This window comes from Amorphotheca resinae, assembly GCF_003019875.1.
Source record: "Amorphotheca resinae ATCC 22711 unplaced genomic scaffold M430scaffold_12, whole genome shotgun sequence".
NCBI lineage: Eukaryota > Fungi > Ascomycota > Leotiomycetes > Helotiales > Amorphothecaceae > Amorphotheca > Amorphotheca resinae.
In genome coordinates this window covers 1,153,492-1,165,496 of record NW_020194482.1, presented here as the reverse complement: position 1 = coordinate 1,165,496, position 12,005 = coordinate 1,153,492, and the positions used below count along the sequence as shown (strand labels likewise).

Sequence of the window (12,005 nt, the reverse complement as noted above, 5' to 3'; positions counted from 1 at the left end):
TTCAGGAAGCCCCTTCTTTGTTTCCCTTCTCCATTGAGCATCAACTCTTGAGAAGAAGTGCAGTTAGACGCGTGAGTCTAGATACGCTGCGGCCAAGACGCGCCTAGGTCAAGACAGCCCGCGATCTAGGCAAAGCTTTACAGCTCTCTAGAAACGGCTCAGTCATAGCAATATCCCATTGCTGGCTGTCGATCTGTCCCCAACAAAACATCCAAAAATCCAAATCACATCCTCAAACTGAGTGTCTGCCTTCTGTTTTTCTCCTGGCGTTACTTTCTTCGGTGGTTCCCTGCATCATATGCTACTCCTAGTAACATCCACTTCAGCCCTGTGCACAACATTATACAACCAAAGCCTCGACGCGTTTTCATCCTTGGATTGGCTGACTCTTAAACAGTACCAGCACGGCAAGACGTAAGATCACCCTTAACGAAAGGAATATATTGTCTTCTTTGCTTCGATCAATACGGCATTGAACAAGAAGCATTGAACAATAAGCTCCTTGATCTCCATTCGACGCCTCATGCGAGTGTGAGAGGAAGGACAATACCTCATGAGAGCCAGACTATCTCCACGGAAGCTAACGTCCACACGGAACTGTAGGAATCCCATTGTCATGTACAAGCAAGATAATCTCCAATGGGGATATTACAGCAGTGGCTGGCCAGATGCTCATGGGCTTCAAGGTAAACATATCAATGTCTCCAAACTTCCTGGCTTCGAATTGACTGAGATTGAGAAGGCACGCATCCACCTGCTGTTACCACAGGTAAAACCATTCAGAAGTCCCACAAAGCGAGTCCACTGACATTGAGAAGGCTTTTGGGGGTACATGGGTGCCCCTGCTCAAGCTCATCCTGCCGCAGCTGCCAGCCTCCCACCTGCCGATGATGGTTTCATGAGCCTCCCCCAAGCTCATACTACGGCAGCTGCCAGTGTCCACCCTGCCACTCAACAAGGGTTTGGAGGTCCGCACTTTCAAGTGAGTCTCCTGCACCCGTTGACTCCATTGCCGAAGCTGATTGTATCGCCTATAGACTACTGAGAACCGTTGTACCACACAAAATTCTCCCCGAGTACCTTTCAATATGAGCTTTGTCACAACAGAAGACGGAACCATCAAGAAAAAGTACATACAACCCGATTGGGACAGGGATGATGTAAGTAAAGGTGATGCGTTATGGGGAAGATTGGTTGTTGATAAAAGACTATTAGCCCTCGAAGCATACGCCGCGCGCGCCAATAAATACAAGCTTCTTTCTCAAGGATAATCGAATTGATCGCAGGCCAATCCGGAAGGGTATCAGAGAGCCAGGAAAGCTCAGGTTGTCTCTCAAAGACTCCGAAGGCAATATCCACGAAAGATTCTTCCCGGGTGCCCACGAGGACAAGTGGGACGATTCCAAATGGATCTCCGAAGGAAATAAATGGCGTAGCCAAACTCTTCGCCGCTTATTCAAAGTTGACCCCGACTACAGGGCTAATCCAAACAAGCGTAAGTGGACGGAGACCGAGCTCAACCATCTCAAGGCGCAGATCTTGTCCAGGGTCAGGCTGACACGCAGACGCCTGACCGGCCAAGATTGGAAAATAATCGCTGAAGAGCACAACCAGAAATTTGCTGGCACAGCCACCGAGATGGGAAAGAAACACTTGGACACGGGAATATCCACATCAAGCCAGACAGCGGGGAAGCGCACGGTTTCTGCCCTCCATGCCGTCTATAGGCGTCTTCCGGAACTCATTGACCAAATCAATGACTTGATTGAGAATAATAGTGATTCTCAGGAAAGAGTTCGAGGAGAGAGAGGTGATGAAGAAAATGGTGGCCATCAAGGAGAGTCGGGAGACGTAGCTGGCATTGAAACACGCATGTAGTAGATAGGGGTGAGAGTGTTCGGCGGTTTGCAATTTTTCAGCGCCGGTGGTTTCGCATTTTCCTATAGAAATGGAAAATACACCTCAGAGACTGTTGCGGACCCAAGAAAGTGCTGGATGAGTGCCGGGAGGAGTCCTGGCCGGACCTCCACGAGGGAAAGGAGAAGAAAGTTGAGATGTCGTTGACTTTGGCCCAGTGCTAGCGGCTGCTGACTGTGTGCTGACTCAGCTACGTGTTCCTGCCTGAGGTTTCAAATAAGATAGCCCCTTGCCCCTGTCGCTTGTCGCTTGTCGCTTCACCGCTGCTATGACTGGAATGGCTACTCAGCTGCCATCTTGGGTAATGTAAGCTTACTCTGCACTCATACCTCTTATATCTCTTCGTATTTCGCCACTTTGGCTATTGATCGTATCATAGGTGAGGGTTTATATGAGGCTAGGACCTCCCCCAGGACCTTCATCCTTTGGTGAACCACAGCTACCTTCTCCCGATCAGTCTCTCCCGTCTCCATGTCACGCACCACAACCAGTCTCGAGGTCTCGACGGACGCCCTTGGAGCCATTGAGTTGGAGCCAATCGTATATCCGGCACCTGCTCACGGCCCCAAATCTCTTCAAAGACCCGATGTTCAGCGTCTCGAGGAAGCCAAGCCCTCCTCTCCATCTCTGAAGAATGTCAACGCCTCATCCCTCTCGAGATGGAGGACAATAGCCATTGTCAGCAATGTCGCTTGCATCACCCTCGTCAACAGCATGTTGGCAGGAATACTGGTCGTCTGTCTGCCAACCATGGCACGTGACCTGGAGCTTTCCAGTGCCCTGCTACTCTGGCCTGCTTCGGTGAACTCTCTGGCATGTGGCTGCACCCTCCTCATCTGTGGCTCAATTACAGATGTTGTGGGCGGGCGCAAGATGTTTCTTGTCGGGGCCTTCTTCCTGACGTTGACGACAATTGCTTGCGGTGTTTGTAAGACGGGTATCGAGCTCATCCTATTCCGCGCTGTTCAAGGTCTGGCTTTATCTCTATGCCTCCCTTCCTCGGTCCTTATTATCACGAGGAACATTCCAGTTGGCTCTTGGCGCAACACTGCATTTGCTTGTCTTGGCGCTGGCCAGCCGGTTGGATACTCCATTGGGCTTGTACTTGGTGGCATCTTCGTCCAGAGTATTGGTTGGCGATTTGGATACTACATCGGGGCTATCCTGACCTTTGTGATCTTCCTTATCTCTATCTTTGGTATCCCGGCGGATCCTGTCTCCGAAACCCAATCGCTCTCTACGATTTTGAAGCGACTGAAGAGCGAGATCGATTGGATTGGCTGCCTGCTTCTCAGTACCTCCCTCGGCATGTTCTCGTATGTGCTCTCGGTCCTTGCAGGTGGTAGTTCCCGGTTCCTGGAACCAGCTCCGATCACGCTCTTCTCCATTGCCGTTGCCCTTATTCCCGCATTTGTCTTCTATGTCCGCAGACAAGAGCGGCTTGGCCACAAAGTCATCATCCCGCCGTCTCTCTGGACGAACCGGGTTTTCACCTCCCTTTGTATAACCGTCTTCATTGTATGGGGTGTCTTCAATGCAATCGAGTACTTCTTGACCCTTTTTTATCAGTCCGTCCAATCTTTGTCGGCAATTCAGACTTCTATCCGCTTTCTCCCTATGGTTATCACTGGCGCTGCAACGAACTTCCTCACCGGCTGGCTGGTGAAACGTGTGAGGGCGGATATCCTGGTTCTTGTGTCAGCATCTATAACGGCAGTGTCTCCTCTACTCATGGCCATTGTTAAGCCTGAGTGGTCGTATTGGACGTGTGCTTTCATTGCCACTGCTTGTACGCCAATCTGTGCAGATGTGCTCTTTACCGTTGCCAATCTGTTGATCACATCTGTGTTTCCTCCTCAGACTCATGGCCTTGCTGGTGGGGTATTCAATACCATCAGCAATATTGGGAACAGCGTCGGCCTGGCTATCACCGCTGTAGTTGCTTCCAGTGTGACCTTGAACGAGAAGGGTCCTCATGTTGAAACTTTGATGGACGGCTATAGGGTAACTTTTTGGTTGTGTTTTGCTGCCAACGTGTTGGTCTTGGGAGTTGTTGCTTTTGGATTGAGGAAAATCGGACAGGTGGGTATCAAGATTGATTAGATCAGCGATGAGTCGCCACGATGTCATCCAAGTGTGGTGTTCCCTTCGTGATTTCAGGCTTCAGGCTCGGCTAAAAAGGGGAGGCAGTGGGCCACACTGGGACTCTAGATAACGAATACGATTTTCGTCCTTGGAGTCAATTTGCTGTGCAAAAACTCAAGGATACTGTAGATTCACATCATGCTATCTAACAAATCTGCTTGATCTTCTCGCCACATGGCTTGAACTGGATCTGGGCGTTGGCCTCTATCTGCATGCAGTCCATTAGAGATATATCCTCTCACTGCGCATGACCCGAAATGACTTGCAGAGAATGAAGACTCTAAGATACACTCCCTTCTTTCCTAACCAAACCTATCCGCCATACCCAAATTCAGACTTATTGCAACAAAACACATCAGCCTGAGAGATATTCATAAAAGCCTAACAGAACTGTCATCATCTTCTGCTAGCTCTAGAGACAGCAAATCCCAAATGCAACACAAAAAACAAAGTATCAGAGCCAATCTAATCATCCCAATGAGCTTCAAGATCTCAAATCCTCAGCTCTGGCTGTAGTTCGACTCCTCAAGATAATTCGGACCGAAAATATCTAGAAATTTCAAACAGTAAAGGTATACCTAGCAACCACAATACTCCTTAACCGCACTAATAAGCAAGTCCTACATTAGTGCACTAGAAAGATACGAAGATAGAAAAACCAGCCCTTTCGATACCTTCAAAATCAAGTCGAGCCAATACAGTAACCCACATTCTCTATATCCCTGTTGCCGCTCGGGACATATACTTGAACACATCATGCCGGTCCTCAGCTTAATTAGCATGAGCGCGGCGATATGGCGGAGCTGACTGTTGTAACACCGGTGTTCTTGAAATTCGAGGAATATTTTAAGGAGAACAATATTAGCAATCTGCTAGGGGATTTTGGTCTGCGATTATAATAGCAGGAGAGCATCCTGATTTGAGTATAATAGTGGCGGCATCAGAAACATATTCAGCTTGAAAACATTGTAGGAACCTAGGGGTTTATTGGGCAGGGAATCAAAATTGCTAGACGTAGTTTATCTTCCTTACCTACCTAGCTACCTATCCCCCAGTATGAGGCTCCAGTAATACTTGTACAAAACTCCTAGCATTTCCAATGGCTCTAGAAAATCAGCAATCATTCAATGATCCTCCATTTCCTTCCAACCCCTCCTCCGGCAACTTCTCTTTGGCTTCCTTTTGGGTCCTAGTAGTATATCTCCTTTACATCTCATAGTGTCCAGCTCCATTGTTCAGGTTCCGGTTCTTTGGCGGTCTTCCCCTTTTCTTTGGCGCAGGATTTGTTGGCTATAAAAGCATTAGATTCTATCCCATGAGTCTCGAGGAGTTGATTCACACCTTAACCATATTACCTTCCTGCTCCTCTGTAAACCGAGCTTTTTTCGGAGGGCTTTCAATCTCTTGTGGAACTTCGGTCTCTAGCTATAAAGCAGATTCATTAGCCAACTTTTGAGAAATCAAACAAAAGAATAATATTGCTATTACCTGCTCGACTCCATATTTGGCCAGATTCTCTACGTTCTGCTGGAAGCTTCCACTCTGTGCTGTAGCTGGGGGTTTTGGCTGCAGAATCTTCAGTCTTAGATATGGGAATGCTAGGAGAATTTTAACATACCAGGAGGGCTCTGAGCTTTGGCTCCTTCCTAATTTGAGTTTCTGAAGCTACTCGTTGCTTGGTCGGTGGCCTTCCCAATTTCTTTGGGATTTTATCTGTTGCCTGCAAAGTAAATTAGTTCTAAGACTTGAATTAGAAGGGTTACAGCCATATCATACCTGAACAGTGTCAAGTGTAGGCTTCTGGACTTGCTCCCCCAAAGCCGTCTGGCGGTTCTTTGGTGGTCTTCCCCTCTTCTTGGGGATTTTGACCTTTGGCTATAAATTAGTTCAAGGCTTTTAAAATAGGAGTAACAATCATGTCATACCTCGGCAGCTTGAGGTATAGCCATAGCCGGTTCGGGTATGAGCTTGTTCTCAGCCTGCTCCTCCAAAGGTAGAATCTCCGTCTTTCGAGGTCTTCCCATCTTTTTTGGAATTTTTTGCAATGGCTGCAAATTAGTTTGGATCTTAAAATAAAGGAATAATAACTCTCTCATACCTGGATGGCTTCAAGTGTAGATTTGGCAGCTTCGAGTATAGCAGGTTTGACAGATTCAAGTGTGGGCTTGTTCTCGACCTGCTCTTCCAAAGGCAGAACATCGCTTTTTCGAGGTCTTCCCATCTTTTTAGGAATCTTCCCAGTTTGACCAAAAATTAGTCATAGTTTTGAATCAAGGGAGTAGTAGTCATATCATACCTTTGCAGCGGGTTCAGATGTATGCTCGGCAGGTTCAGGTGTAGGTTTGGCAGGTTCAAGTGTAGGTTTGACAGGTTCAAGTGTAGGCCCATTCTCGGATTGGTTCTCCAATAACAGCCTCGCATTCTTTCTGGGCCTTCCTCTCTTCTTTGGCAATGGAGTAGACGGCTACAAACAGCTTAGTTGGGTCTTGCAAAGCGGGAGGAATATATCCTACCTGTATCTCTTCAACCGTAGGTTGGATCAGGGGAGGCAGTGCCTCGAAGCGCTTCAAAGCCTCCTCGTATTCTTCTAGATGAAATTCCGGCACGGTCAAGACTTGTTCATCGGCGAGACTCTCAAGTTCTGTAATTGCTTGGAGGATGCGCTGTTTTGGCTCCGACCTGCTTTCAACAAAACGCGTAATCGCGTCTCTCAACAGGGTGTAGTTCGCGCTTCTCTTGATGGCATTCAAGATATATTCTACCCATACGCTCTCCATCTTTCCAAGAGCAACATCTAGCCCATATTTATGTGCGGCTTCGGTAGAAGACTTGTCCAAGGCAAAGGCCAGGGCGCTCATAATATTTTTGATTGATTTGATATTATCGAGGTCAAGTCGTCGAAGGACGGAGGAATTGTTGTATCGAACCATCTTGAGCTGATTAACAGACTTAAAGACAAACCGGTGGAAATCCTCTTCTCTTTGTAGACTTGCGGCAGAAGTATCTCTAAGGACGCCGAAGATGCTGAAAGGAATAGTATTCATCAACTGTATTCAAGGAGAGCCGTGCATGCGATTTCAGTTCGTCGACTAGACAGGCAGAATAGTGTTGAAAATTGTAAATATCAAAGAGTGGAGAGAAATGACATGATGGTTGAATGAATTTATTTAACTAGACTGCAATTTGAGAATTCCATGTGTCGAAGTTTGCTTTCCGTGATGTCTTTTTTCGAAATGTCCAGCATTCGAATCAAAGAAAACAAACTAATATCTAACCTCCTCGGAGCAATCTAGGTCCAGCACGATCCTTAACAATCTGACGAAGCCCCGTGAAATGTCTGATCTGCTTTCCTCACTCCATATGCAACCCACTGAACCTCAATATATCTTCGTCGAGCTGAACCTCGTGGCCCCTATTTTTCAGTCTAAACTTCTCCTTGACCAGCTCCAAACGCCTCCTGCGCATCTCCTGAGCCATCGTGAAGAAGTCCACTACGAGCGAGCTCTTCATCGTTCATGTAATCCCCCTCAGCAGAATAGAATATGTCGTCTGGAGGATCGTACTCATTCTCACCCTCTTCAGCAATATCCTCCAAGGACTGGCCGGGGGCTGAAGTAACGGCCGGGCGATCGTCGTCTGAAACACCGTATAGGTCCTCTTCCTCAACGCGCTCTTTTTTGATGATTGGTCCATGCGCGTCAGCAGTCACCACGCTCTCTTCTTCGCTCTCCTCAGCAATAGTCTCCAAAGTAGTGCCTCGGCCTGAAGTAACGGCTGGACGATCATCATCTGAAATACCGTATAGGTCCTCTTCTTCAACGCGCTCTTTTTTGATAATTGGTCCATGCTCGTCAGCAGACACCACGCTCTCTCCTTCATTCTCCTCGGCGATATTCTTCAAGGTAGTGCCTGGGGCTGAAGTCATGGTCGGCTTGCTGTCTTGGACTTGATCTTCAGTATCTTCATCATTATCATCGGTGAGAGCCGTTCCGTTCTGTTGGGCCATTCTCTGTTTCTTGGCTTGTGCCTTTGCTCTGTTGTTCTCTTGCTTTTTGATTTGGCAGCGGACACAATACCCAACCCTAGCTCCGGGGATCTTCGAGTGCTGTTTGAGAGCGAAGTCTCCAGGGTTCTTCCAAGCCTGGCAAGTGTTGCATAGCTTCTGTCCAGCATGATTTTGGACAGGTCTGCCACGGGAGGGCTGCGTGGGGGCAGGGAGGGCAGCGGGGGCAGGGAGGGCAGTGGGGGCAGTGGGTGCAGTGGGTGCAGACCGTGCAGTGGGAGGTCTACCAGCCGCTTTCCTGCCAGAACGCAGACGCTTGGTTTGCGGCTCTGAATCTTCCTCGCTTTCGTCTTCCTCGTCTTGTGGCTTCGTAGCAGCTTTCGTCTTTGTGGCAGCTTGTGTCTTCGTAGAACCTTGTGGCTTGGTTGCGGCTGCTGGCTTCTGATTCTTCGAGGGAGCGTGCATTGTGGTTTTCTCATTGTCTTGTAGACTTTCGTCCTCTTGGACAGTCATAGTATCCAACTTCCTCTTTTTGCTTCGAGTTTGGGGCATGGTGAACAGGGACTCAGTAGTTTGAGTATCAGCCTTTGGCTTTGTGTTGTTCTGGGAAATTGCAGACTGAAGCTTGCCATCCTTTGAGGAAGGGAGCATAGTTCTCTGTTCTTTGCCTTCTGGAACTGCAGATTGAGCCTTGCGCTTCTTCGAAGCAGTGAGCGTAGTGATTTGTTCATCGTCTTCTGGAACTGCAGCTTGAGCCTTACGCTTCTTTGATGCAGTGAGCATAGTGGGTTGTTCATCATCTTCTGGAACTGCAGATTGAGCTTTGCGCTTCTTTGATGTAGTGAGCGTAGTGGTTTGTTCATCATCTTCTGGAACTGCAGCTTGCGCCTTACGCTTCTTTGATGCAGGGAGCATAGTCGTCTGTTCATCCTCTTCTGGAGTTGGTTCCTTTTCGACATTTGTGGTATCCAAGTTCCGCTTCGTGCTGCGGGTTCTTGGTTTGGGTGAAATGGGCTTAGAAACAATTTGAGTATCAGCCTTTGGCTTTGCGGTGTTCTGGGGAGCCGCAGGTAAAGCCTTGCGCTTCTTTGAGGCAGGCGGCTTAGTGGCTTGCTCATCATCTTCTGTGTTTGGTTCGTCTTGGACAGTTATAGTATCCAGATTGCGCTTCTTGCCTTGAGTCTGTGGCTTGGGAGGAGGGGCCATAGTGGTTTTGCTGCCGGCCTTTGGCTTTGGCTTAGTTGTATTTTTGGGGGCCACAGGCTTTTGCACCTTCTTCCCACTTCGGGTTCGAGTTGACTGAGGCTGGGGTTCGGAGACATCGCTATCAATGTCAAGTTCAGAAAGCGAGGAGTCACTGGAGACCTCAACAACCTGTAGGAAGTTTGATTAGCTCAAGCCCGCAGAAGCCGCCTAGAATGATGGAAAAGTGGAATTACTTACTTTATCCTTCTGCTGAGTTGCTTTCTTCGCAGCATCGTTGGATTCATGAAGTTCCTCTTCAGGAGTAGGAACAGGGTATTGGCAATCGCTCCAAGTGTATCTGCAAGCAGTACATTTCGGCTCTTTGCGATCGCAACTCAATTTTCTTCTGATACAGTGCTCGCACTGACCAAAGTTCAGGCCCGTGGGTCCGTCAGGAACAGGCTGAAGTCCAAGTTGAACCTGTGGTGGTATATCGCGGATGTCGCCGCCAACTTTCACGGCCATGGCTTCGATTTCACAGGCTTGTCGAGCACCGAATATCTGTACGCAAAAAGCGCCAGGAGCCTATCGGAGTCAGCAATGTCGAGCTTTGGAGCATGAGATTGATAATACATACCAGTTCAGGGAGTCGTTGTCTGATTCGCAAAATATCTGTTTTGCCTCTGATCTTTTCCATACGCCTCTCAGCTTCTTCGTAAGCCTTCGAATCAACTGTGGGTTTTGAAAGCACATAGGCAGTCGCAAGTGTTTCAAGCTCCTCTGCTGCAGCGATAACACCTCCATCGTTTTGATATCTAGATGAGATGAAGCGCAGTGCAGCTTCGAGAAGAAGTGGGTGGGTTTTGGAAGTGGTCGAGATGTCGATCATGATAGAGTTTACCAAAGAATTCTGGCTGGATTCCAGCTCGATCAATTCGGCAGCGCTGGCGTTCAGAACACAGTGCGTAAGGCGGTACTCCAGGGCGGTCATAACTTTTCTAATTGACTTGGCATCCTCAAGGTCCAGTCCTTTGAGGATGCTTTCGTCGTTGATTCGGACCATCTTGAGAGTTACTGCGGATGTGTTAGCAGGCATTGCTATGAAAGTACGACAGTTGATCTTTGTACCTACTTTCTTCTAACTCTTGATGAAAGATGTAGAATCAATCTGAGAGAACAAGTAGTTCTATGTCGATGGGAAGTGTGGATAGGAGGAGGAGTAAACAAGAGAACAAGTCGTTCTATGTCGATGGAAAGTGTGGATAGAAGGGGAAGTAAACAAGAGAGAGAACAAGTCGTTCTATGTTGATGGGAGATTTGGGTAAGAAGGAGAAGTAAACAAGGAGTTTGGCTTTCCGTGAGCTTGAAAATAAAAGGAACTTTACTAGAAAGTCAAGATCCCTTCTTCCAGAGAGAATATTCACAACTGGAAGATGGACGCGTCTGGTTTTGCAGTAGAAGGTTGTTTGACTTTGAGAGTCGAGTTGTTGTGCGAGAAGGGAAGAAAGATTGGTTTATCGGAGTTGGAAGAAGGATTGGTTTATCGAAGTTGGAAGAAGGATTGGTTTGTGAGAGTTGGAGAAATGGAAAGCTTAAGAGAAAAGTAAATGCTCTGACGCGAGGAGGAGGGCGCTTAAGCGTAGGAGGAGCTGGTGGGTGAATAATACCAGCTTGCTATTGTGTTGTTGCTATTGTGTGGAGTGTTATTGTGCTGGGTAGCTCGTGTACCTTTACGCACCTTGTGTTGGTATTGTGGTATTGTGATATTGACGAGTAAACAAAGGTCTATTATCGTCGAAGCTCTCTTTAGGACAATACCATTATTCTCAATTGCTAAAGACAATGCGTATTTTCTGTGGAATTTGCGAGCACGTTATTTGTGTCTGTAAAATCCATGTGCCCTGACCTGACTTCAAGGATCATTCGCACTCTACAGATCTACAAATTTAGACATTGAATATCGAAAGTCTTGGCAATCCGAAAACCATTGTCCTATAGCCAACAATAGCAGAGGAGAGACGACATTCCGGAAAATCAATTCACTGATTGAATAAGATTTTTGATCTTTCATCTTGAGGCTGGGAAACGAGTCTAAACTTGAATTAGAACGCGTTCTAATACCATGAATCAATAAAGCCAGACACGCCATAACGATGCATAAGCTTGACCAGAGACAAACATAAATGAACTCTACCTCTTTGACTTAGCCTATATCACCTAATTTGATTTGAATGGGAGCTCTCTTTTGAAAGATCAGCTTTACGTAGAATATTTTCTCAGTTTGAGACGATGCTGAGCTGGCTACCACTATAGATCTATACATTCAAACTTAGCATTCTGAAGACAGGATTAGGTCTCACGGGGTAACTTATCTTGTCTTATTTTCACAAATTCCCTGGGCTCCCCGCATCAAGGAACTTGAAGTCATCAAAGATAAAGGGCGAATTTGAATAACAACAATCTTCAATACTTTTAGATATCAATACAGTCAAAATCATCAGGGATCCGGAGGAGATGTTTCTACTCCTTCGCTGCAACGCCGAGGAATAGTCATGGAATCATAAGCGTCACAGAATATAAATAGCAGCACAGTGAAGCCGAATCCTAGTACTGAAATACAATGGCAAATCAACCTCTAAAGCTCGCCGCTATGCATTACCCAAAACCCCTTGGAATTAAGGTAGTGTATAGAGGCGGCGTAATACTGCCATGCTGGTGGGGGGAAGATTGTTTCGTCAAGCTTCTAATGGAGACA

At 47.2% G+C, this 12,005-nt stretch overlaps 3 protein-coding genes across 3 annotated transcripts; 1 reads left to right on the top strand and 2 right to left on the bottom strand.

The window, feature by feature from the left end:
• Positions 1-2,388: 2,388 nt before the first annotated feature.
• On the top strand, positions 2,389-4,020 carry M430DRAFT_53808 (hypothetical protein; the record flags this gene model as incomplete). Its single annotated transcript, XM_024868417.1, has 2 exons — positions 2,389-2,444; positions 2,577-4,020. 2 exons carry the CDS (start codon positions 2,389-2,391, stop codon positions 4,018-4,020), a joined length of 1,500 nt encoding a protein of 499 aa, XP_024717583.1.
• A 1,255-nt stretch (positions 4,021-5,275) lies between these two features.
• M430DRAFT_271282 (hypothetical protein) lies at positions 5,276-6,992 on the bottom strand (the record flags this gene model as incomplete). The annotated part of the gene is made up of 9 exons (XM_024865528.1): positions 5,276-5,352; positions 5,418-5,487; positions 5,551-5,628; positions 5,681-5,782; positions 5,839-5,937; positions 5,988-6,110; positions 6,161-6,295; positions 6,359-6,526; positions 6,576-6,992. The coding sequence occupies 9 exons, from the start codon at positions 6,990-6,992 to the stop codon at positions 5,276-5,278; spliced, it is 1,269 nt and encodes a 422-aa protein (XP_024717582.1).
• Positions 6,993-7,357: 365 nt separating this feature from the next.
• M430DRAFT_45376 (hypothetical protein) lies at positions 7,358-10,346 on the bottom strand (the record flags this gene model as incomplete). The annotated part of the gene is made up of 3 exons (XM_024867764.1): positions 7,358-9,439; positions 9,509-9,835; positions 9,888-10,346. 3 exons carry the CDS (start codon positions 10,344-10,346, stop codon positions 7,487-7,489), a joined length of 2,739 nt encoding a protein of 912 aa, XP_024717581.1. The 3' UTR covers positions 7,358-7,486.
• Between the last annotated feature and the right edge of the window lie 1,659 nt (positions 10,347-12,005).